This window comes from Acanthaster planci, linkage group LG08 (genome assembly GCF_054643075.1).
Source record: "Acanthaster planci isolate LZ-2023a linkage group LG08, COTS_SCS, whole genome shotgun sequence".
NCBI classification, from domain to species: domain Eukaryota; kingdom Metazoa; phylum Echinodermata; class Asteroidea; order Valvatida; family Acanthasteridae; genus Acanthaster; species Acanthaster planci.
The window spans coordinates 3,871,543-3,898,254 of NC_141784.1; the positions used below are offsets into that span (position 1 = coordinate 3,871,543).

General features: G+C 41.9%; 2 protein-coding genes across 16 annotated transcripts; both read right to left on the reverse strand.

Annotated features, from left to right (window-relative positions):
- Positions 1-429: 429 nt before the first annotated feature.
- On the reverse strand, positions 430-13,995 carry LOC110981904 (rho-related protein racA-like). Of its 6 annotated transcripts, none has more exons than XM_022239929.2 (13): positions 13,902-13,995; positions 12,702-12,886; positions 11,527-11,698; positions 9,811-9,950; positions 8,783-8,954; positions 8,302-8,438; positions 7,396-7,510; positions 6,373-6,560; positions 5,927-6,122; positions 5,186-5,416; positions 4,577-4,674; positions 3,170-3,391; positions 430-2,538 (listed from the first exon to the last, which is right to left on the reverse strand). In XM_022239929.2, the coding sequence occupies exons 2-13, from the start codon at positions 12,768-12,770 to the stop codon at positions 2,335-2,337; spliced, it is 1,944 nt and encodes a 647-aa protein (XP_022095621.2). In that variant the 5' UTR covers positions 12,771-12,886; positions 13,902-13,995; the 3' UTR covers positions 430-2,334. The 6 variants fall into 6 exon arrangements, with proteins under 6 accessions (XP_022095621.2, XP_086996022.1, XP_022095620.2 ...); XM_087139896.1 differs by having other exon boundaries at positions 13,744-13,982; XM_022239928.2 differs by having other exon boundaries at positions 12,702-12,883; positions 13,517-13,982.
- A 1,398-nt stretch (positions 13,996-15,393) lies between these two features.
- LOC110981903 (rho-related protein racA-like) lies at positions 15,394-26,568 on the reverse strand. Of its 10 annotated transcripts, none has more exons than XM_022239919.2 (14): positions 26,267-26,568; positions 25,025-25,170; positions 24,351-24,538; positions 23,644-23,815; positions 22,984-23,123; positions 22,642-22,813; positions 21,926-22,062; positions 20,781-20,892; positions 19,889-20,076; positions 19,399-19,594; positions 18,834-19,064; positions 17,913-18,010; positions 17,277-17,498; positions 15,394-16,739 (listed from the first exon to the last, which is right to left on the reverse strand). In XM_022239919.2, exons 2-14 carry the CDS (start codon positions 25,038-25,040, stop codon positions 16,536-16,538), a joined length of 2,076 nt encoding a protein of 691 aa, XP_022095611.2. In that variant the 5' UTR covers positions 25,041-25,170; positions 26,267-26,568; the 3' UTR covers positions 15,394-16,535. The 10 variants fall into 10 exon arrangements, with proteins under 10 accessions (XP_022095611.2, XP_022095613.2, XP_086996026.1 ...); XM_022239921.2 differs by having other exon boundaries at positions 26,226-26,568; XM_087139900.1 differs by having other exon boundaries at positions 26,469-26,489.
- Between the last annotated feature and the right edge of the window lie 144 nt (positions 26,569-26,712).

Here is a 26,712-nt window from a genome sequence, read left to right on the forward strand (position 1 = left end):
CGCTGGGAACGAAAAGATCGCACCCATGGGAACGATGTTGGAATTTGTGTTCACGCATGATGAAAGATCCGAAATATCAGGGTCTCGCACGCGACCCTGGAAATAGACTTGCATTAGTCCATGCCGAATTTCGTTCCCGGTTGGAATTGTGCGGGGGGGGAGTTATTACATGAGAGGGGGACAGACATGGCGCCCCACAGGGGTCAGTACTTACCCTTTTACAATCAAATGGTCTTTCTCTGAGTTATCCCCCACTTACACCACGGGGGTGGGAGGCGTGGGGGGGGGGCACAGTCGCTCTGCTACTGTCGAGGCTCTGCAACCACCAACCGTACGTCTCTTTGTGGACCATTCACACTGCAGTATCATCAGTAGCACGACTAAAGGCTCGATTTTTTAATAATAATATAATAAAATTCAACTGCAATCTTTTAAATAGATATATATCAAACTATTAGATTTTAATGACGCATCTACAAAAATGAGGTCTATCAGCGGAAAAGCGGAATTCTCACACTCCTGTCATTAACGGTAAATTCAGTAACATTAAATAATATAAAATCATTCCATTGTCATGATTGTTACAGTCTGTCTGTTTATACTAATCTCCCGGTGGCTCGATCATAATATACACTGGATAGCAAAAGAAACTTGCTACTTCTGTCAAAGGCCACACATAAAAATTCACTCCATAGAAATAAACAATTTTTGTACACAGGTTGCTGCAATATCCCTTCCTAATCACATGCCCAAAAGCATGACATGCACAACAACTTGGTTACTGAATCAAAAGTCACAGAATTTAACAGAATGAGCCTTAAATTTTTTTACGCAGAAATCAATGTCACAGGACGAAATAAAGAAGTCACAATCATTACTTTTCAATAATGTGTATGCATAGTCAGTAAGGATGGCATCCCTTTACAGAAGCCACTCGTGCACATCATTTTGACAAAACAGGTGTTCACTTTGTCATTGGTTGTTTAAAATGTTGTCCATTGATGGGTCATTTTTGCTTGTTCGTGGGTGCTTTTGTGTGTGACTTTTGATTCAGTAACCAAGTTGCTGTGTATGTCAATTTCATCTTTGTTATAAAGATAATCACTTGCTTTTGGGCATGTTATTAGTAAGGGGTATTGCAGCATACCTGTGTACAAAAATTGTTTATTTCTATGGAGTGAATTTTTATGTGTGGCCTTTGACAGAAGTGGCAAGTTTCTTTTGCCGTCCAGTGTATTTCTGGAAGACCCAGTGTGCATTTGCACAACACAATGCATGCACATATTTTACAAACTGGCCCAATAGATCATGGGGTCAGCGATGGGCAGTGGCGAAAATTTGTGCTGGAAATTGGGGGATAGGGGATGGGTAAAGACGGGGGGATGACTTGCCCAGAAATTTGAAAGGGGGGGAGGTACGGGGATTGACTCCATTACATTCATGCCAAATCTTACACCAGAATGCTGTATTCATTGCTTTCTCAAATTGTTTTCCCTTTTTTGAGTGATAACGAAAACATTTTAGTTGTTGACAAGTCCAAAAAATTCTTCACAATCCACTGTAATTTTGTGCTCACCCCAAGAGTGGAGAGATGATTCCATTACCCCCCCCTCAAAAAGTGTGGGGGAATATATCCCCTCCCCCAGGATTTACACCCATGTTGATAGGCAACTAAAACAGGGCATTCCTCTTATTAACGTCAAGAGTCCCTTTTAGTCATATTCAAAATTCTTCAATTTAATGTACATATAAACTGTATAGTGCTGTGCACTGCAGTGTTGTCTGAAATGGTGGTAAACATTTTCAGTTGTTCTGATAAGTGGCCCAACAAAACCATCATCACAAACATGACAAGTGCACATAAAACAGATCTGAACAGATAAGAAGACATGATTAACCTCAAATTCTGTTGAAAAGGAGAGAATTTCTGAGCCACTGTAGTTTCTGAGGCATATTCCCACACACACATACATACATATAAAACAAATAACTTCTACTAATAAAACGTTGATTGTTCTAATCCATTCACTCGGCCTTTTTATGAAATTATTCGTGCCACATATCATCAATAAAACATACACTGGCCTGACCCAGCTACTTAAGTTATCTCTTGCAACACAACTTTTACAGATATGTACTCAATGACAAAACCAAAGTATACAAAAAGTGTCCCCTAATTATGAAAAGACTTTGCTCAATAAAATTGACTATCATGCAAATGTAAAGTTTGGGCAAGACTGTTTTTGTACACAAAATATGCACTGATTCATGATTGCACAATCAGCACGCCACAGCTTCTTTCCAATCAAACCGGGTGCGTGCGAAGTCACGTTACTACACTCTATTAACTTTCTCCCCGCATTGAGCCTTGTATTTCTCCAGCTCATCCAGGTAGCTCACAGGAGGCCAGCGGTTCTCAGTGACATATTTCAGGTTCTCCCCCTCCAGCTTCTTAAACTCCGCCCGCTGCTGGAAGGCCACAAAGTTACGGGAAATGAGATCAAGGCACCACTGGGCAAGCTGGCTGGCATTGTATATCTGCCAAACAATCAGAAACATACACGTAACCATAGCAGTGCAAAAAAGTTGTTAGACATGCAAAACCACTGCGTCTTCCACAAGTACACTTCTGCACAACTTTTTGCTATTTTAGACTGAGAAAGAATGTGTTCGCCCATGAAAGTAATTAAATAACAATTTCCTGATAAGAAAAAAAGGACAAACAGCTATAATTCATGAATCACAGTGGTTTAGATTCCAAACTTCCACCGATTGATAATGAAACCCTGTTCTTAAGTTTCATTAGCACTGCTTAAAATAGAATGATGTTGCAATGCTTCGGAAAAATTTAACAACTTAAGAGTACACTTGGTTACCCCACTCAAATCTAATGGAGAGTAGAACGACAAAGACAGTGAGATTAATCCAAAAATACATTTGCTGGAAACGTTAAAGGAACTTTCTTGGGTTTTTACCCTCATGGCACCTGGATAAATAACATTTGATTTAGTGAATACTTAACAGTTTGGGCACTGAACATAAAGAACTACATTCACGACGTGACATTCACGACTAAAGACTTAGCATCAACAGTTGGCACTCAATGTGCACAATGATTCATTCATATCTGAGAATTCAAACACGATGCTGACAAAACAAGCTTACAAACCTGGGCTGTATGCAACAGTCCAATGACATCCACATGTTTGTCTGTCACATCTACCCCCTTGGTGATGTACAGCTCACAGAGATTTCTCAGTCGATCTTGGCCATACCGATCAGCAGCTACAAGGATCCCCACGGCATCACCCTCCTCTATAGGGGCGTGGTCAGTGTACAGGTACTCCAGGAGGGCCAAGAAACACTCCAGACTCACGTCTTCAATTCTAATCTAAAACACCACAAGACAAAAATTCTCCTCTTCTTTATTTGGATAAAATTGGCAGAGCAGATTATTATGGCCATTAATGTCCATCATCAACATGGTATCATTGATACATCTCAGCTTCATGGTCTAGATAACACGACTCAAAATTGCCAGGCTAATTCCACAGGTTCTGCCCTTAGATGAAGACGCTCTGCCAACAACTGTTTGGGTATTACAGTGGAACGTCGCTATACCGAACACCACTATACCAAACATTCGGTTGTACCGAACATTGTCCTTGGCTGCCAACTATTGCAGTTGCTGTTTGTAATTCCCGAATGTCAACTTGACAAAAGAGTCAGTGATTTTTATGTTGGAAAGTGACAAGTGGCCATTATTTTCCCAAAGGATTAGAAGGGAAAGCCACTAGTTGTTGAAGAGTTAATTGTAATTAACTAGCTGAGAAACTGGGTACATTGGTCAGCACTTGTTCAAAGTCATCTTCTAGTGACAGCTAGGGCACACAAGGTTAATCTGCCAAAGGTATTGAATGGACACTGGTTTGTGACTCAGCGTGACTGGGTGCCGAAGAAAACTGCACGTGCACCGTGGCATTGCACTAACATTAGTCTATAGAGGGCGCTGCTGATACACAAGCCACTGAGATTCAACACAGCGTGCATCAGAGATTGATCCTAAGCGGTAGCTTCATGACACAAAATAATTAACAGATACATTTTTAGAAACCTTAAACATGAACGCAATGCCAAAACATCATGAAAACAGTGAACCATAGTACTACAAGAGGGTGCACTTCCTTTGGACAAGAGAGGGCGCTATTTAACAAAACGTTCGTCAGTAAATTTTGCTGTACCGAACGACCGCTGTACCAAACATTTAGCGTGGACCCCGGCGTGTTCGCTATGGCGGCGTTCCACCGTATATCCTCCCAGGAACAAAGAGACACATAAACTTCTTACTGAAGAGACGGTCATTGTGCAAGATTTAGCCATTCCAGTGAAACGGTAGCAAAGGGCTATATACTTCATTGGTACTCTGAGATGGTTTCTGATTTATGGACCCACAGAGCTGAAGTAATGATGATGTAGCATCAAAGATGCCTTTCTTCTAGTACAGTCTGTGCACGTCAGTTTTTGTTTCCCCATGGCTGTCAGTGTTGCTCCGTGAAGAGATGCAGACTCAAATTACCTCATCTTGGCTGCTTTCAGTGAAGTCTCCGCTGAACATTCCATTCATAAACCCACACCGAGATGTCAGCATCACCTTGTGAGCATAGACTGTTGTGTCTTTGCAAAAGAAAGAGAAAACAGGTGATTTTCTGATTATGCTACATAATGGGACTGATGGGGCACATGGCAGAGTGGAACCAAACTGAAACAATGAGAATGTTATTATTGCTATTCTCAAATCAGAGAGAATTCAGTGTTTAATGCTGTCTATTCCTATTTCTGAAGAAAAACCTTGCCCCATCCACATCACCAAAATACATCCCAAATCAAGCCCCATTGGAAACCAATCATTACCAATAACCTTGAACATCCTGTAAGAACACACTGTTGTGTCTTTGGCAAGAGAAAGAAAGAGAAAAAAAGGGATTATCAAATGAAAATTTGCTGCTACTCTCCATTCAAAAAGAACTTGATTTGTACGCTGTCTATTCCTATTCCTGAGGAGGAAACCTTGCACAACCCACACCACCCAAATGCATCAAATTCCAGCTCCATGGAGCACTGTTCTTTACTAAAAGCCAGGGATATCCGAGGGGACCGGCAGGAAGAGATACAAGACACAGCTTACCTTCAACTTTGAATTGGATATCAGACAGTGTCTGTTTGTTCAGGAACAACCACTTGGCCCTCTGTCCTGTCTGATCATTCAGGTAGGTTCCAATGCTAGGATTCAGGAACTTTCCATCATTCTGTAGGTTCTTGACGATGCTGTCCAGCATAGGCAAGGAGAATGTATTGGATGCTTTCTGTAAAGCCACCAGGTCCTCTGTGCTGGTCCCATCTGTGATGCTGGGAAGGCCTATAATGTCAGGAACGGTTAAGATGGCAGAATTTCAGGAGAGGAGTGTTTCTTCTCTAACCCTAACAGTCCGGAATGCGACAAAGTACTACTTAGTAGTAGAATGTAGTACTCAGCCCTGTCGCTTGTAAGAGGACATGACATTATTATTCTCTGAAGCCATAAAATACAATAGAGAAGACAATGTACTATACAGTGCTGTGGCACTACGAATGCATGGTTTCATTGTTCTCTTTACAAGTAACAATGGAATAAATCTAGCCAGAAATAGTAATTTGTAGCGCTAGGTCCTTCAGGCTCAGAGTGTTACGTAGTATTTTGTAGTACTGAGTACTCTAAACCAAACAACGCCCGGGACTGTTAGGGGTATTGAGAGCTTCCACATACATTCTACATACTATTCTACATTCTACTTCACAGAAATGGAAGAGCATTTCTGAACTGTATTACCATTGGCCACTGATTTCTTCAACAATTATGGGATGGTTGAATTAGGAGTACTTCTATTACCTGTGTACAGAAACTTCAAGACATGTTGGAAAGTTTGGTAAGAGATGTCTGCACTGATCATCACCCGGGTCTTTGCTTTCTCAAGCAGACTGCCTTCTGAGGTCCCTTCATCAAAGATACCAGCTAAACCGGTAATCTTGCCCTGGTTGATATCCTCCCAGGTAAAGTTCATGACTGAGGGATGGCTGGCTGTATCCTAAAGCAAATCATGCCTTGAAATCAGAAAAATGATAACGCAGGGAGGTTTTTTCCAGAAAAAATAAAACAGGGCAATTCAAACTCATGACCTGCAATAATGACATGAACAGATTTCCAGATACAAGAGTAAATTGAACTGAAATTTCAGCAATTTCGTGTTGGCACAGGTTTTGTTATTAATGAGACTGAAGGGAATAACAGGAACGACAAAGGTCCAATGGACCTCAAAAAGATAAAATGTAGCCAACCTGGTCTGGTGGGTCCAGGCCAAACACACGACAGAAGAAGTTGGAGGCACTACACAGCACCACTTTGTGGGCCAAGATGCTCTTCTCTTCAACGATGAAGACGACGTCAGAGAAAGCTGACTGCTCCAACGCCTTGCCAAAGTCGTCTGCGATGGTTGAGGTCTTGATTTCAATCCGAGGGGCTTCATCTTGAGGCAAATACACAAGGACAAACAGAAAACGTAATTCATCTGAACAGCCGCCTTGTACGAAGAAACAAAGAGAGAAATGGTCATCTCAACAAATATCAAGGTGCTTTTCAATCATCCTGTTTTATATTCGCCACTGAATGAGAGGACAAATTCTCTCGAGAGGGAGCAAGTTACACAAATGTTTTGCCAATTTACTCACTTTTCCTTCTGCAGAAAGTTTTAATGGCTAGCCTATTTGACTGAAACAAGAGTCTATCAAAGTCACTCCAAGACTCTGTGGTAGTTTGGTGGAACAGTGGCACCCTTTTGGTGAGACATGTACAACAATGAACGTGTGTGCACAGATCCAAGATGAAACCGGTATCTGTTGAAATGCATGGTCTCCAAATCTGCAAGGTGCGCTTGGTTGAATTGTTTTGACCAGAATGTCTCTTTTTTGGCCAATGAGGAGGTGCTCCAAGTCACAGCTTATTGCAAGATTTTTCCAAAGGAGAAAGGATACCTGAGGGTGCATTTTCCGTCATCCTCGGCCAATTTGCATTTATAGATAAATGAATTTTTTATAAACTGGAAATAAATTGGTTAAAGAAAGTTTTAGACCCATGCACAATAGATGATCTTGAAATCAGTAATTTATAAAAAGTTGGCTAATAGGTTACTGAATATGATGTCAAATCTGTAGAAACCGGGGAAGATTTTTTATATTGTCAGTAATCTCAAGCAATGTGCAGATGACCCAATATTATGTTAATAATGCAAAGGACCATTGATAAACTACAAATGAAATGCAAGCAATATTGACTTTTTCAGTCTTACTATTGGCCAGGCTTACCTACTGGGGGTACTTCAGGTTCTGGTGGTGGGCGGGGCTTGGGCTTTCTTCCCCTGAAACCAAAGAAGCCTTTCTTCCTCCTCTTTGCTTGTTTTGCTTCATAACCAATGTAAACCTTTGGAAACAGATGGAATTCTTTATCAATGCTGGTAATCTAACAATTTTTAATTCCAAGTTACAGTAGTGTGGGATTTCAAGCTATTCATGGTGACAGACGACTAAGATGGAAAGCTTGCGGTAAGCATGTAAGCCCCACTCCCTGTCGGCATCTCTTCAGTCTCCTGACGACGGACAGAGCACACTGTCCGAAACGTTGAGCCTCTCCGGTTCTTATCAGAACCACACAGACTCAAAAAGTGATATTGCATGGTGCTTACCGCAAGCTTTCCATCTTACAGTAGTGTATCAACGATTCATAATTGGACTTGTTTACATCAAACATTTACTTCTGTAACCTCCTTCCAATCTTGTCCTAACATTGTGCATTAATGATTTGTACCATGCAGTCATCATATAATTACACCCAGGTAACCCTTTATTGATGAATACCTTTCGAGTATGTATCAACACTTATCACAGTTTCTTTGACTACTAAATGTTATTTTTCTAAATTTTCCTTTTTCAGACAGAAAACTAAACTAACTTTTCAAAACCTACAATAATTATAGGAATTGTCCATTGAAAGTCCCTACAAGTGGAGTCCATTAGCAGACCTGCCAACCTAGCAGTACTACAACCTGAGGTCAGGCATTACCACACAATAGATTAAAAGGTATTTAAATGGGCCTTCACTTCATTTAAAATTTTAATCTATTGTGTGGTAATTCCTGACCTCAGCAAGGAGTACGGCATGTTGGCAGGTCTGCATTAGCAAATCCTCTCTAAAGCTCCACCTGATTTACTCACTGCTTTCTGGAGGCATTCTTTCACATTCAACTTCAGCTGCCCTGTCATCTCAGTGTATTCCAAGTTGAGTTTCTGAGCCATCTTCAAGCCCTCCTCGTATGTAACCACACGCTTGCGATGTGGACTCCAAGGAGGATCTGCCAAAGTATGGCAAAGAAAAAGTACATTGACAGACTTCTTGTGGGTAAGCTTGCAGGTACAGTATGTGTCAACCTGAATGTGCAAGGTTTGTGTGGATCTCAGAACAAAGCAGGTCCACATAATGCAGGTTGTGTGAACCTTCCGTGGACTAAGTCAGGTCCTCACAAAGAGGTTCCCCTCTCTGACTGAAAAACAGATTTAGGAGTATTTAGGGGACAGGTTACTCTACCTGCATCAACAGGAAGAGAAACAGCCTGCTAGAGGAAGTGCTGCAAATCGTTCTCAGTGGATAAGCAATTTTGAAGTAAGTCTTACAACTACATATTTTAATGCAGCTTGCCTATGTTTGTTGCCACCAGGAGGATTGGAATGTCAGGCATGGCATGGCGGATCTCTGGAACCCATCTTGTTTCAACATTCGCCAGGGACGTCCTGCTCTGAACAGAGAAGTACAGGTGGAAAACATCCACTTCCTCATAGCTCAGAAAGAAGGACCAACTGCAGGGAGCTGCCTGAATGCGGAAAAAGAAAGACTTTCGACAGTAAACTATACATACGTGTACACTGTGCGTATAGCGCATTGATGATACTGACAATATTTCTGCCTTGAGAAAACACTAAACCCTGGGGTAGTAGCCAATTGGTAATTGGTGCATGATCAACCCTTACAAAGTGTAATCTAGCAAGCAGCACTAGCAGCATTACTGAAATGGCACAAGCCTGCCAGCAGGGAGTATGAGCTCACTACAGGCTTAAATCAATATGGTGCTGTGGATTGCCTAATAAGTGTACCCAGTACGTTCAGTGTATGCCTGAGTGTACAAAATACCACTGCGGTACCGGTCAGAGACACACAACCTTGTCTTTTGTGGTGCCATGATCAAGATCCCAGTCAGCCTGAGTCCATTTTCACAGTGCTGCTTAGCACACAGTTGATGCTAACAGAGGTTCCTCATATTTCATGGAGACCGTAAGCAGCAAGTACAGCCAAAGCATGTAACCTTGGAGAGAAAATTTGCTTAAAGGGAGTGATGTAACAATAGAAATCTTTATGCGTGCGCAACCATTAGCACAACCATGCTAAGCATCGCCATGAAATAGTGCTTAAGGTTAGCAAATTTTTCAGCTTAAGTTAGCACAATTGTCCTGCTTACTGTTAAGCAGCTACGTGTATGTGAAATTGGACCCCGGTTCTGATCCCAGCTGTCTTGGTCCTGGCAGTCCTGATGGCCTCAGGCAGAGTACCAGACCCTATCCAGCACCCTTAATCCCAAGCACCACAATAAGTAAATGATGGAATAGTTACATGTATAAGCAACCGTAGCGGCCAATCATAATTGACAATTATTCCCAGGTAATTCTACTTACACCACACAAGGGGAACTCGTACGTGTTCTCAATAATGTGAAGGACTGCACTCGTCTCAGTGTATGTCAAGTTATGTTTCTGAGCCAATTTCAAGCCTTCGTCAAATGTGATACAATTATGCTGGGAATTCCCACGAAGATCTGCAGAAAAAAATAAAGTCTCTCTCACTTAATAAAGATCTTCAAACACTCCTATGGATGCCACAGAGTTTGCCCTTAAGGAACAAAACTGTTTAATCCTGGCAAATAATATCGAAGTGCATGACTGAGTGTTGTGAGCGGAGTGCATGATGACAGGGGTTCTCTTCCATTACAACCATGTCTAGTTCCACTTCCGGTACTTTTCACGTTTGATTTGATGGCTTTTAAGTTATCTGTTCTGTCTAAAATTCTACATTTTTGCATATGATGAAATAATCTGTTGCATGAAGCACACGTATATCATGAAACTTGTAATTCCAAACAGTTATGTTGCAGCACGGTTGTAGACATCGATCAACAGCCCAGCGTGGCCTGTGAAAACACACATGCACAACCATGATGTACGCATAGTTGGTTCCTGACTTGTTATGTACAACATTCCTATTCATACAACTGCTGTGATTATAATTGGGAACTACTGACTGACATGATAGACTTGAATTCAAGGTTGTGTGATAAATGTGCTCAGCACACTAAACGCCCTGAGAAGGTGCGCAGCGCAGCCCAGCAAGCATAAATTGACTCATGCACCCACATGACTTGCGTATTCAGACAGTTCACTGCGCTGTGCAGTACTTGGTATGCATGACGGTGCTAGATTTCTGGTAGTTTCAATGATCATGCAGACGAAGACAGCCTTGTTTTTGAAGCTACTACAAGGCAAGAGCTGTACACATGCATGCCATGCGCGTCTGTCATTCAACTAGAATTCATAGAGGCGAAAATCAACACATTCCCGTTTGTGTTTTCTTTTGAGCCAGAAGGTAAAAAAAGGAAAAACAGAATTTTAGGGTCTGTTTAAAAAGAAACGGAAATCCAGATAAAACTGGAAAAAGTGGCATTTCTGACACAAACCTGACCATGCCTGTAGAACAGCACTGACTATTATAAATTTAAAAACTCCTGGTCAAAAACTCTTGCCCCAGTGTGAAGGATAAAATCAAGGACCCTTAACCTTCCCCAACCACACAGAATTAAACAGTAGTAAAGTGTTTAATTCTGTGGGGATAGGTTTGGTAGGCCCATAACAGCTGGCTTTTGCATTGGGTCTGGCATACCTAAGAGAAACAAGTCCAACAGCCTCTGTGCACAAAGTCCCATATGTGAATGGGGAAGGTAACTTAGGGCCAGCAAGGAGGGTTAATGTGCGCTGCGCCGATCAAGCAACCGAATCATATCTGGCCTATACTATGAGAAATGCCCTAAACAGGTAGACAAGTTTTCTTGCTCCAGACCTGATGAGCCAAATCCCCCATCGCACACACATACATGTACAAACGCTCAACTAATTTGGGTTTTGCTTGAGCTCAATACTCCATGGGAAAAACACCAACAGAATTGGGTGATACCCACATTCACAGATCAGCCTGTGTGGGGTTTGCCTTACAATAACACAAGTGATAAGAGGGTTACGGGCATGCACAGCAGAGCTGACTTGACTCATCACCATTTTTGCATGTGCATCAGCCCAACACAATCAAATCAGAACTGTTCCCTATGAGTACAGTGGACTAACCTATCTTTGTGGCCACAAGAATGATGGGAGTTGTGGGCATGTGGTGACGGATCTCTGGCAGCCATCTTGACTCAATGCGTTCAAAGGAAGACCGGCACTCCACTGAGAAACACATCAGAAAGACATCAGTGTGTGGATAGCTCCGAGGCCGCAGGTGAAAGTAATCGTCTCCCTGCAAACAAAGAGTATACGATTAAAAACCTTGAGAACATCTTGAATTTTGAACGATTGCATATTCAACTGGACTCTCTACCACAGAACTCTTTCAATTCACCTTATCAGTATCTCTTTCAATCCAAGATGTTAGGAAAAATTAGGAGCAAACAAATGGAGGAAAAAAGCAGTCCCACTGAGAGATTTTTGAGACACTGACTGACAGTAAACCTACTACTCATTGCCTTTCAAAATGCCAGACAGATTGACATTGCAGCATGCACCTGACATACCTGAAGATTAATTGAAGTGATTCAATCTAAGTTACTTGATTGCTAATTGTGGTAATATCCACTGACACAAAAAGTAATTCTTCATTCTGAAAGTTACATGTGCATTGGTATTTAAATTCAACATCAACTTTCTGAAAGCAACAGAGTGAAACTCGCTCCATTTAAGAGTGATTTTTCCAACCATTTGAGTCCTTTTATGCATTGAGGAAAACTGTGCAAACTACCACAAAGGAGTGATTTAACTTCTATTCTTTTAAGAGCAGTATGGAGGACTTTTTGAAGCAATATTTCACTCTTTTCACTGCCCAAGTGCCAACACAACACATGATGTCGCAGTTGTCCGGGTGCAGTTATTTGGCCAAAAATATCAACCCTTAAACAAACAAGATAGCATGACTGCGGTCAGTTCTATACAGAGTTGGACTAAGCAATTATCTTAAAAACTACAAATGCTGAGCCTTGGTGGTCATTAGTTCAAGATTTGTGCCACAGCCTCTGCATATGTATCCGTACAACCTGCTGGGAATTACTCTAGTGTGAGGACAAGTAACGACTTCACATGGTATACAGAATTCGCTGCAATGTCTTTAAACGTCCTCTGCATTCTGACAAGGGAAATCTCCACCTGTGTTGGTACCATCCAGTGTAAAGCAAGTACAAAACACCTAGTGACATTTACAAGTTTTCACAAATTCTCCCTAAAACACGAGGACATACACTTTACCGTACCTCTCTAGATGTGTCGTAGAGCCCATGGGTGAAAGTCTCGCCAGCGATCACAATTTCGAATAACCACATATCAAAATTCCTTGGGATGTACCATCGGGGAAAGTAGCCATGGTCGTAAGAGAGACATAGGCTGGATTTGCCCGCTTGGCTATCTCCGAGCAGTACAATTTTCACAAAGTCCTCTGCTGTAGGAATCAACACATAGATCAGCTGAGAGCAGTGTCATTTACATACACTAGAAATGAACCTTGACATCAATTGGTCAGAAAGGTCAGAAAAAAAGGATGACTTTCAAACTACACACACACACACACAAGGTTTATAGGTTGGTCCCGGGAAAGATGACATGACTGCTCTTTATTAAAAGGGATACGATACAACTAGCTAACAATGGACTATTACTTAGGAAGAATACCAGTACAAATTTGAACTTTGGGTTTGCCTAGGAGGCATTTATGTAACTGACCTATAATGAAGTCACAGCTGGTCTCAACTGGATAGTCCAATCTATATATCAGTATTTTAAAAAATCTCTCCTTTTGTAATGGCATTTAAATTGCTCCGTAGGTGTCTTCTAGGCCCAATAATTATTAAAAACTGCAGAGAGAGGTCAGAGTAAGGCCAGGGTACTTTTACTTCCAGTCCCGCTGAATTTGAAGGAGGGGTCCCTAGGGACCAAGCCCCCATCAACTGCCAAGCCACAGCTATCCTCCCTCCCAACAACCTTCAATGACTCTAAACACATCAATGGTTCCTCCATGTTCACATGATGAAAGCACATGTACAGCAGACTTTCAAAACATAGGCCGGCCTACCTTTTTTATTGGGCATTGTGGCACTTGGATAATTTACAACCACAGTGATCGTTCAAGTTCACAACCTCAGCACTGCTGGTGCACTGCTGATGTGTCCGTATATGTACCTCCATGGTTGGTGATAAATCTGACCATCGTTTCAAAATCAAATTTCAGCAATTAAAATTAACAATAAAATGATTAACAGCCCGTATAAATAAGCATCCGTCTACGGACCGTGGTAGTACCGAGTACGGTTGGAAGTGGGCCAACCATGCAGCTATATCTGCATGATCACTCAGTGGGCCATGGACACTCCCAGAACCTCACAGTTCTAACTTCTAGGAGTAGGCCATGGATTTCCACTAGTTCGCTGATATGCTGTTTTATAGCTCCATGATCATACCATCTACCGTTGCTCGCCACTCGCACCCTCCAGCCACTGATCTCTAAAATGCCCAGACAACTGACGTGCATGCGGCAGGTACGGTACGGCCGGGTGATGGCGCGCTGTGCGCCCTGCGCCCTGTAATTTTGACCATAGAATATCAGCAGTGGGCGTAGCCAGGCAAATATACTATGGGGAGGGGGACTACCCGTCAAAGGGATCGTCGGGAGTCGGTAGGTCCGCGTGTCCCGGAGTTGAACTGAGCTCAGCCAATGATGCCAGTTGTTTCCGCATTGAACCATGGAGGTAGGAAAAGATGATTGAACACTGATACCTGTTGCTTTTTAGCAACTCAACTGTGATGGTCGTGTCTGAGCGCGATATTTGATGAAAAAGAAACAGAACCTGGAAATGGCCCGGGTATCTGGCAGATTACTTTATCAGTTTTAAAATCGACGTGCCCATGTTTCACGAGAGAGCAAACATGTTCTTCTACATGTACTTTCCCCATGGGCGTAAATCCCGGGAGATACGGGTATATCCCCCACTTTTTGTGGTGAATAAAAAAATGCATTCATTGATACTCAAAAAAGAGAAAACAATTTTAAAAAGCCATAAAAATGCCACCCTGAATGCATAAAATAGATGTACTTCAATATCATGAACATCGACCATATAAATTATAGAGTGATATGGTGTCATCACTCTCATCCTGGCTTTTCAAATTGTCAAGGCGGGGCAAGTCATCCTCCATTTTCCAGTATTGCTTCGCCCATAGCATGAGCACTGCTCCATGTGGCCTTTGTAGGGCTTGAATTACCGAGCTATGGGTATTACAAACGTGCAGTACAAATTTTAGCTCATCTTTCCACGCAGCTCTGACTCAAGTTCCATGAATACACGGCTTAACGCTCCTGCCTCAATGACAATTTTGTTACCAAGTCCTTTGCCGGGTGTGTAAAAAATTGGATCATCGGGAGTCTAACCCATGGTCTACCATAAAAATATTTCTGGCCGTTTCGGCCGTTTTTTGTGTGTACCCGGGGACAAGTTTCGTGTTGGGCAGATATGCAAGTTTGTACGTTGGGGGGAACCCTGCGGCCACCAGAAAATATAGTCGACTTTCCTGACGATTTCCCATCAGCCACCACCCTCTATTAACATTTGGTTAGGAAATATATTCCAGAAAGGACGTTATTTCAGATTTAGATGTGGTGGAGCTTTAAATTTGCTAGGTATGTTGATGGTTGATGAGTAAAAGCTTTGATATGATCCATATATGCTTTACTCCGGAGATCTTCAGCAGCTTGTCCAGAAATGCACATAAAGCTGTTTTGCATTATCTTCCTATCCAAGAACCCCGTTGTTGAAAAGCAAGCATATCAACACATTTAACCCCCCCAAAAAGGCAATTAGGTTTCAGGTTATAGTCCGAAGGGTATTGACGTTGCACCAAAAAACGTGTTAATAAAGAACAAGTTAATCACCTGGACACTTTAACAAAGGAAACTTTGGGTTAATTCACAAATCATTTATTAAAGGGACCATGAAATAGAAATATTTTACTAAAGACCATTACTAAGACCCTTGAAATTGCACCTCCAGGTTTCAATTTACCTGATTTAAAATGTTTATTTTGCAATTTTAGCCCCTATTTTGGAGCTTTTTAGGTTTTTATGCTAATGGTTTGCATATTCATGAGCAAACTATGTCATCCAAGGCACCGAACATTTCTAGATTTGTTTTAAACACTGCTGTCGTAGATTTGCCTTTGGCAATTTATTGCTGTGTAAGTATATGGCAATAAGCAAGCAAACAACATTTTCATATTAAGTTTAGAGTTCACAATTTGAACATGAACTGTGCAAACTGAACCGTGCTTTCCTTGATTTACATCAAAGGAAAAGCTCCCTCACTTGTCCAGATAATCAGTTTGGAAAAGTGCACTTTTGAGTTTATGTATCTCAAAAAAAAAGGTCAAACAGTCCTCATACATTTAACTGGGTATGAACTGCCCAGGCTATAGTGGCAGGGCCCCCTCTCAAATTTCCAAAAAGTAAATATTTGTAAATATAAGTAAATACGCATAAGATAGCAACAGACTAATGGGGTATCCAGAACTGGCCATGGGGGGGCACAGGGAAGCTTGGCGGCCCTCTCCACAGGGCTATTTTTTTTTAATTTTAGAGGAATTGAAAGCACTGACACCTGGGACACAGTATAACATCATTTTGGGGGACGGGATGATTTTATATTTGTACTTTCACATTTACATCAACATCTGTCCTCTACATGTACCATAACATTATATAATATGCATTACCCTTGCTTCCTGCACCAGCACGGCACCATGCATATAAAGACACAAGGTCATTGCACTTCTTGTATTAAAACAAATTGATCGTTTCTACTATATAGTTTTCAAGATGTAACAAATATTAAACTTCCACAATAGGACAAGTGTTTGTTTAAACTATATAACAACACACACTCACAAAAGTATTGAAAATATATAACTCTATAATTATTAACTTATCTGGTTCGACAAACTAGCGGTGTAGGCTGAATTTTTTCCATACACAACATGCAGGAAGATTTATTTGCACCTTCTTAAAGACTATGCATCACTCAAACTATTCCACTTTCCCTTCTTCATACTCTGTCCCCTTTCTTCCCCCATTGAGCCTTGTATTTCTCCAGCTCCTCCAGGTAGCTCACAGGAGGCCAGCGGTTCTCAGTGACATATTTCAGGTTCTCCCCCTCCAGCTTCTTAAACTCCGCCCGCTGCTGGAAGGCCACAAAGTTACGGGAAATGAGATCAAGGCACCACTGGGCAAGCTGACTGGCATTGTATATCTGTCAAACAAACAACCACATACAGTGTCGATGTAAACGACAAGTTGTCTGACGAGCAAAACAACTCCATCTTTAACAAATCCAGGTACATTTCTGCACACTACTCAATAAGACAGCGTGGTGTATAATTCTGTGTCAGTGACAAAAACCTATCATTTGTTAGGTGTTAGATTCCAAAATTCCACTGATCAATAACAGAAAATCTAAAATATATTTCGTTGACCTCCTCGAATCTGAGTGAAATGTTCATAATTACAGTAATAGAGAGTAGAACCATCAAGACGGTGAGATAAATCCCAAAATACATCTGTTGGAAAAGTTAAAGGAACTCTCTCCAGTTTTAATCTTGTGGCACTTGTGTCAACATTTGCGGACTTAATTTATACTGCAGAGTTTGGGCACTCAAGATTCAAAACCAGACTTGACCTTCATGACTGCAGACTTGAACTTGGAATCAACATTTAAAACTTGGAGTGCGCTGCAACTCATTCACATCTGAGAATTCAAACATGATGCTGTCAAGACAAGCTTACAAACCTGGGCTGTATGCAACAGTCCAATGACATCCACATGTTTGTCTGTCACATCTACCCCCTTGGAGATGTACAGCTCACAGAGATTTCTCAGTCGATCTGGGCCATACCAATCAGCAGCTACAAGGATCCCTACGGCATCACCCTCCTCTATAGGGGCGTGGTCAGTGTACAGGTACTCCAGGAGGGCCAAGAAACACTCCAGACTCACGTCTTCAATTCTAATCTAAAACACCACAAGACAAAAATTCGTCTCTTCTTTATTTGGATAAACTTGGCAGAGCAGATTATTAAGGCCATTAATGTCCATCATCAACATGGCATCATCGATACATCTCAGCTTCGTGGTCTAGATAACACGACTCAAAATTGCCAGGCTAATTCCACAGGTTGTGCCTGGAGGTGAAGGTGCTTTGTCACAACTATTGGAGTATTATATCCTCCAAAGAATAAAGAAGCACACAATTTTACTGCAGAGACATTCATTGCATACCGTTTACTTGTTGAAGTACAGTTGTTTCAAACTTCTATTTCTGAGGCATCTTCATAATTCCTAAGCCACTCCCTACCAAGCCACAAATTAAACTCCTCCCTGCATCTGAGGTTTTGTTGCCTGTGAGGGGATCCAAACCCAAATTACCTCATCTTGGCTGCTTTCAGTGAAGTCTCCGCTGAACATTCCATTCATAAACCCACAGCGAGATGTCAGTATCACCTTGTGAGCATGGACCGTTGTGTCTATGAAACACAGAAAGAAAGTCAATGTCTTTGGGTAGCAATAAACATACATGAAATTCAATAAAGAAGAGTGTTACTCCTTGTAATGCATGTACAGATACACTGAACCCTCTTTTCATATCTTACGTCAAGTCACACACAAATTGTTGTAAGTGAAACGTAAGACTCTGCTGCGAAAAGGGGACCATTAATTTTGCTAGTCTCCCATTTTCCAGAATTATTCCTATTTTAAGTCAGAGGAAAAAATATTGCTTAACCCAAACCAATTGTCCTCTACCATAAAATGTTTTCATCGCACAGCCGAGGATATCCTTGAATAGGTGTAGGATCTGAAGGTGTGAGACATGACCTTAAATATCAATGCAAGATTCACGGAGGTGGTCATTTCGAAACAATGTGCTTTGGTCAGAAATTTGGTTTGACAAAAGCTTGATCACAGGCAGACTGTATTATTCTACAACAGACTTGCATTATTATTGGTCTACAATACTCTCATGTTTTAAATGCCACTATACCACGACTACAGTCCTATACAAAGTTGGACTTAGTGGACGCTGACACTCAGAGGTCATTTGTCCAAAGGTCATAGACTAGTTTGACCCTGTGTGCGTACAAACTCAGTGGGAATCACTCAAGTCTGAGACAGCTACAAACGTTAAGTGGCACTACATACAGATCTTCACTGGAACTTAAATGTCTTATGCTAGGACACAGAGAATCACAGTGTGTTTATAACTGTTTTTTTTGTGGAATGGTTAATTGGTGAAGGGGAAGTGGAAAGATGGGAGGAAAGTAGAAAAAATGTGCCGACATGTACGCGTACCTTCAACTTTGAATCGGATATCAGACAATGTCTGTTTGTTCAGGAACAACCACTTGGCCCTCTGTCCTGTCTGGTCATTCAGGTAGGTTCCAATGCTAGGATTCAGGAACTTTCCATCATTCTGTAGGTTCTTGACGATGCTGTCCAGCATAGGCAAGGAGAATGTATTGGATGCTTTCTGTAAAGCCATGAGGTCCTCTGTGCTGGTCCCATCTGTGATGCTGGGAAGGCCTATAATGTCAGAAAGGATGCAGAAAGGCAGAAGTACCAGAACATCTCATCTGCATTGTGAGTTTTGCTATTCCTGTGCATTTTCTTCTGAAAGCTTGTGTAGTTTTGTCGGCGTTTAACAAAGACCTACAAAATCTAATAAAAAGCACTGAAGTTCACTCTACGTGTACGACTTACAGAAGAGACAAACATACATTTGTGGTGGTGTCACAACTTCAATGCTAAGGTAACAGTGAACAGTGTTCTCACAAACAATTCACACTTTTGAGACAGTAAATCATGCAACGTTCACAGCAGAAACTGTTGGGGATGAAAGATGGAGTCTTGTCTTTACCTGTGTACAGAAACTCCAAGACATAGCGGAAAGTCTTGTAAGAGATGTCTACACTGATTGTCACCTGGGTCTTTGCTGTCTCAAGCAGACTGCCCTCTGGGGTCACTTCATCAAGGATACCAGCTAAACCGGTAATCTTGCCCTCATTGATATCCTTCTGGGTGAAGTTCAAGAAGGAAGGATGGCTGGCTGTATCCTAAAACAAACCGAGATGAAATCAGAGAAATGGTAAACACAGGCAGACTTTTTCTCAAAGTCAAAAGACAAGTCACTTCAACACTTGCAATGATACCGGTAGCATTAAATAGACATTTTCAGGTAAATTACTGGACTGAATTTTCAGCAATTTAGTGCTTGCGCAGGTTTTTTATATATAACGGGTTTGCCCTTATCCAACGTATATGCGCAGGTTTTGTTATTAATGAGACTGAAGGGAATAACAGGAATGACAAAGGTCCAATGGACCTCAAAAAGATAAAATGTAGCCAACCTGGTCTGGTGGGTCCAGGCCAAACACACAACAGAAGAAGTTGGAGGCACTACACAGCACCACTTTGTGAGCCAAGATGCTCTTCCCTTCAACGATGAAGACGACGTCAGAGAAAGCTGACTGTTCCAATGCCTTGCCAAAGTCGTCTGCGATGGTTGAGGTTTGGATTTCAATCCGAGGGGCTTCATCTTGAGGCAATATCACACACAAACACAGGAATTTGATGAATCTAAACCGTAGAGATTTTGGTCAGTTTCCTTACTTTACCTAATGCATGTATTGGCTGTTCATACTGCAGCTGGCTTCCTCGACTGAAACCAGAGTCCATCAAAGTCCATCCCAGACTGTGGCAGTTTGGTGGAACAGTGGTATTCTTGATGGTAAAACGCTGCATGTGTACAGGCTCATGAAACCAGTATCTATTAACTTGCACTGTTTCCGCATGCGCAAGGTGTATTGAATTGTTCCCATCAGGTTGGCTTTTTTCATAAAGGCAAGTGAGGAAGTGCTTCATATTACAAGATATCGCCATTTACACGAGGAGATGAGGGTGCACTTTCTGTTATCCTGGACTAGTTTGCCTTAACAAAGTAACCTTTTCTGTTTTTTTACTGACATAGAAAATTGGTTGAAGACGGAGTAAGACCCAAGTGCGATAGAAGAGCTTGAAATAGGTAGTTTATTGCCATGCCCGTTAAATGAAAATTAGGCAATGTGTTAATACTGAATGTGCTGTCCAACTTGGAATAGATTGATGAAGTAAGGATTTTGTGCAAGTCATGCAGAAAACCAAATATTATGCAACTACTGCGACGAACCACGAATAAACCATATGTGACATGCAACCAAGGTTGACTTGGCTTCAGTAAGTCTTACTACTGGAAAGGCTTACCTACTGGGGGTACTTCAGGTGGGCGGGGCTTGGGCTTTCTCTCTCTGAAACCAAAGAAACCTTTCTTCTTCTTTGGCATGTTTTGTGTCCTTACTTCTTCACCGATGTAAGCCTTTGGGAAAAAAAGGAATTCCTCATCAGTGTTGCAATCTAACAATCTTAATTCCAAATTACAGTCGCGCATCAATGATTCATAATTGAACTTGTTTTCATCAAACGTTTACTTCCCCAGCCTCCTTTCAATCTTGTGCTCACATTTTCCATGGATGGTTTGCACCAAGCAGTCATCATCCAATGACAGCCAGGCAACCCTTTATTGGTGAATAATTTGGAGTGTGTGTGATCACTTATCACAGTCCCTCTAACTACTGGAGTTCTAACCTTTTCTGTGGATTTTTGAACGAAACAATACTTCATGAAATCCTACCAACTACTTCAGACAGAAAACCAACTTTTACAAGCCCACAATGACAGTAAGGATGATCTTTTAAAGTTCCTACAGGTGTGGTCCAATGCAACATCATCTGTAAACTTCTGCCTGAACCTCATACAGGGTGGCAAAAATACAATATCACCGTCATATCTTGAAGTCAAACGCATCTTGATTGAGCCTCTCGGGAATTTTACTACATGTACAAGCCTGAAATTGTTAATATGCTGGGTCACGTGTACAATGCAGCTGGATCTCTGCATCATATCTCACAGCGTTGTCCTATATTGGCAGAGCTCCACTAGTCTTTGGTTGTTTCCACCAAACGGTCTCTTTAGACACTGCACTCTTTAGCAACATCCGCACACAAGCACTGTCCCCGAATCATATTCTGTAAAGTATTCCTCCATGCTCTGCCTCACTCAAGAATTCTTGAGTACCCTGCTTGCCAACTGTAAGCTGTCCAAGCACCATCACAACTCACAAAAGAAATAATTCTCTATTGTAAAACCTTGTTTTTCTTCACTACCTGCATAGCTGCCACCCTATGGTTATTTGCATTGTTTTGTAAAGGACATCTCTCACAAAACAGCTTCAGATAACATGATATCATAGCCGGCAACCCTATATTCACTGACAGCCTATTGACATTTTGCACCATACAGAAATTCAACTTGTCTCGTGCAACAAATACTGTTACCAAGAATTCACTCACTGCTTTCTCGAAGCATTCTTCCGCATTTAAGTTCAGCTGCCCTGTCATCTCAGTGTATTCCACGTTGAGTTTCTGAGCCATCTTCAAGCCCTCCTCATATGTAACCACACGGGTGCGATTGGAACTCCAAGGAGGATCTGCCAAAGTGTGGCAAATCAAATGTACATTGAGAAACATGCTGTGGGTAAGCTTGCATGAATGTGCCAACCTACATGTATATGTGCAATGTTTGTGTGGACATGAGAACACCGCAGGTCCACATAATTCAGGCTCTGTAAACCTTCCATGGACTAAGCCAGGTCCACACAAAGTGGCTCCCTCTCTGAAAGCAGATACAGGGGTTAGAGTTACCTGTAACCAGAGAAAGAGTAACAGTCAAGGAAAGCCTCAACAAAAATCCAGCTTAAAATAGTGTTGACAGTTGAAAAATAAACTGCGCACTTTTGCAGAGTGTTCTCAAGTACATGAGAGGACAGGAATGTCCTTATTTCATCTGTGTGTGGGTGGGTGTGTATCTACATTTAATCCTGAAGTTTGAAAAATGGTAAACTAGGGTCACAAGTTGAGTAATGGTCCGAGATTGAAAATCCGGTAAAACATCTATTGGTGCCCTTTGAAAAAATTTGGTTGTTACAGGGTGCTCATTCCAAATGGATATCTAACTGTGAAGTAAATCTCCCAAGCACAAATCTCAAGGCATTTCCTGATACACTTGCCTATATTTTTTGCGACCAGGAGGATTGGAACCCCAGGCATGGCATGGCGGATCTCTGGAACCCATCTCGTTTCAACATTCATCAGGGAAGTTCTGCTATGAACAGAGAAATACAGGTGGAAAACATCCACTTCCTCATGGTTCAGAGGATAGGACCAAATGAAGGCGTCTGGCTGAACACAGAAAAAGAGAAACTTTTGAGGTAGCCAACAGCACCCACACACCACTGAGAATATCTGTCTTGCAATTACGTATATTTTCAATTTCACTTTTTCTTCACCATGTTTATATTTGGCTGAAATTCTTTTCCTATCCCTGGGTTTATCCACAGGATTCTACTTACAGAACATGACATGGATAACTGATTTCTCTCATTACGGTGAAGGAGTGCACTCGTCTCTACGTATGGCCAATTGTGTTTCTTTGCCAATTTCAAGCCCTCGTCAAATGTGACACAACTATGCTGAGAACTCCCACGAAGGTCTGCAAAAAAAAAGGCTGACTAATTCAAGTAGTCTTTAAAACAGTGGAATTCAAGTAAAACTGTTACTTCAGAATCTGCGCAAGTAGCAAATTGTTCCTGGAGGACTCCCTCATAATGTTACGGAGCCTGCCCAAACTCCTGACCATTCTTTCATCCTGATGGTAAAAAACATATACATTGATGAAAATAAGGGTATAAAGTGATGAAAAAATGTTATCTTTGACAACCAGCTGCATTACTTCTCCTTGTGTCGTGAGGAGAAATTCTTGGCTTGACGTTTAAATGGTATGGGCAAGTTTTTCTAACGTTTATGAATTTTACAAAGAATATTACAAGGAACCTTGTAATGTATGTACACAGATTCTTTGAACTGTTCAAGACAACTCTTGCTCCGATATGAAGGGCAAATCAACCTGTTATGCACAGATCAAGTGATGGTTCTACATTTGGCCTATATTTGTGTATACATTTTAGTGTGCCAAACATAACTCAAATGGTCCCAAGTATCTGGGTACTTGCCTATCTTTGTGGCCACAAGAATGATGGGAGTTGTGGGCATGTGGTGACGGATCTCTGGCAGCCATCTTGATTCAATGTGTTCAAAGGAAGACCGGCGCTCCACTGAAAAACACATCAGAAAGAGGTCGGTTCCTGGATAGTTAAAATGGCGCAGACGATCCATATCTTCTCCCTGTACACAGTGTAAATAGGACGTTCTGCATTTAGAAAATACTTTGAATATAGAATATACTATTTAGAATATACTTTGTATATACTTTGACTGTACAAACTTAAGAGAATAGACTCCGCATAGCACTACTTTGCCAGAACATCTTTAAACATCCTCCCCGTTTTTCACAGGTAGTCCCAGAGTGTTGAGATATCAATCGGCGTGAAGTGGCTAAGATATTAAACAAGTGATGGTTACCAGTCCGTTCTCCAAAAAAATAAAAGAATGTACATGTATCAGGTGGAGAGGCTTGCGGTAGCACCAAGCGTAGGAAAATATCTCTCTTATGAGTATGTGTGGTTCTGAAAAGGACCGGGAGTACACTCAACGTTTCGGACTGCGTGCTCAGGCCGTCGTCAGGAGACTCCTGACCACACACACTCATAAGAGAGATATATTCCTTCGCATAGTGCTACCGCAAGGCTTTCCACCTGTTGCTGTACTTCACCATGAATAGCCTGACATTCCACATGTACACGTATGTACTGTACTGTACCCCTGAAGATACGTCCGCAATCATATGCTTGAAAGTCTTCCCCGCAAGTAAAGCTTCAAATGAACAGTAGCCAAAATTTATGGTGATGTAACCACGGGGAAAGAAGCCTTGGTGATAAGAGATAGAGAGGCAGGTTTTGCCCACTCCTTCATCTCCTTCCAGCATGATTTTCAGTTCCATTCTGTCCTCTGTTGGATCAAACAGAGATAAAGTAAGCGTTTCATATACAGGCATCACTAATTTCCTCTTGCGGTGGTTTGTAAGCCACAAGAAAGTAAGAACACGCCCTGAAAGTCAAATTTAACAGTGAAAGTACTGACGTATTTTACTTAGAAAACACTTAGAATTTTTCACAGTAGTCTTTATGCACAGGTGCTAAGTGATGTCTGTGTTCGGAACTCTTTCTGACAATGGAGCTATTATACACAAGGAGTAAACACATACACGTACAGAGATCAAAGGGTCAATGATGGCCACTGTCAGCACTGCACGTGCTGCGAGGGCAAGTACATATTGTATTAATTATGCAGAAATCTGTAGCCCAGCAGGTAGGTAGATACACATACACAGAGCAGGTGCACAATAAAGACATGCATTGGTTACGCATGGTTCAAGATCAGAACACCTCGCTCGCGACTCACTGGAGGATAGTGCAATTCATGATTTACACCCACCTCGTTTAAAGGGCATCGCGGCACTCAGCAGATGACCCTTGTTCTTGAAGTTCACACTCACGGTGGTCACAGTCGGACAGTGTCAATGACGCACTTGCTGGCGGTATTGATACTAGGTCTGGCCATGGAGGAAGGTGGACAAGCCACTATATCAAACACGTAGACACATGGAGGGAAAAAAAATACATGGTAGAAATGGCTATAAGCAATACAGGGCCTACGTATGGGGTCACCAAAGAGGGCATATCTTTCTTCCTCTAAGGACAGGCTCGAGTAAACCTTTGTCCATAACAAATCATGTCCTCTGGGAGGGCGCTCCAAGCAGGCCCTCTATTTATCTTCAGACCAGTTACACATGGAGGTCCCAGATGGGTGCCATTCACGCCCAATGAGTGTTTATTTTATAACTTTCTGAGGATCCATGTACCGTGCACTTCCCTAAGGAAAAATGAATTTATTGTCAGGCTTGAGAGGAGACTATACCTCTGGTTTTATGAAAGCTTCCCCCTTCCCTCGTCCAAGTAACTTGGACTGACAAATCACCTTTTTTAACATTTAGACATGATCAGGAGACAGCAGAGTCCAAGTACCTCCCGCATAAAATTGCTTCCATTATTCATTTCACTCAACGCACAAGCTATTTTGAGTGAAATGAATTAATGGAAGCAAAAGTATACACGGACAGTACCACAGGTGTCACAAGCTAGGGGTGGGTGGGTGTGACCCCCCAAATTTGTCGGCAAAATCACAGTCGGTAAGCAAAATGTAAAAAGAACAGAGAATGAACATGAACGGTAGGGGGATACAGTGCACTCGTTTTGTCTGACGGTCCGCCAGCAAATTTCACGCCCAATTCAAAATGGTCTAGGCTAACAATGCCTGGGGAAGGTATTTGGACTCTACCACCGGTAACTTCATGTACGTGTATGGTCCAACCGTGTCTAAATGGTGATTTGTAACATTATAGTCCAAGTTATTTGGAGTAGGCCTACCTGACAACCCCTTCCCCTTGGGCTTAATGTTCCTTTGCTTGGGAAAAAAACAGTCGACAGAGCCACACAATTAGCATAAAGCCTTGGCCTACCGTATATCCTTTTATTCAAGTCAGGTTTTCCCAGAGTGTTGTACTGATACATGAGGAAAAACACACACACAAAACAAAAACAGGACGTCCAACAGTAGAATGCCTCGTGGCACGTACCACTAGACTCATGGGTTTATACGGTCGTCTGCCCCGCCCACCTTGAATAACTTTCGTTCTTCTGTTCCGTGTTTGTCATTATAATCGCAGATGGCGCGGCGCACCCCGCGTGCGCGATGGTCACATGCAGTACATCATCATCATGCACAGTTTCCGAGGGTCGACAAGAACTTCAGTACCTACTTGGTCGTTGTGATGCAACATTAAATGCACACAATAATGCATTCAGGCCTATTTACATACGTCAGACACGAAAAATGTTGGCCAGTTACGACCCTTTCTTGTGGATTTCGCTCAGCGATCATGCACAGACCTCAGAGACCATGACCAGCCGGCAAGGAAGGTTGGCGGCAGACAGAGGGCGCCAGCACAGATCCACGGTCAGGGCGCTTTATTAAAACATGAAATTCAAGGATTCGGCCGAAAAGTTCCTAGAATAAACGCCCTACCGCCTCGGAAAGCACAGAAAACTAAACAAAGTCCTTTG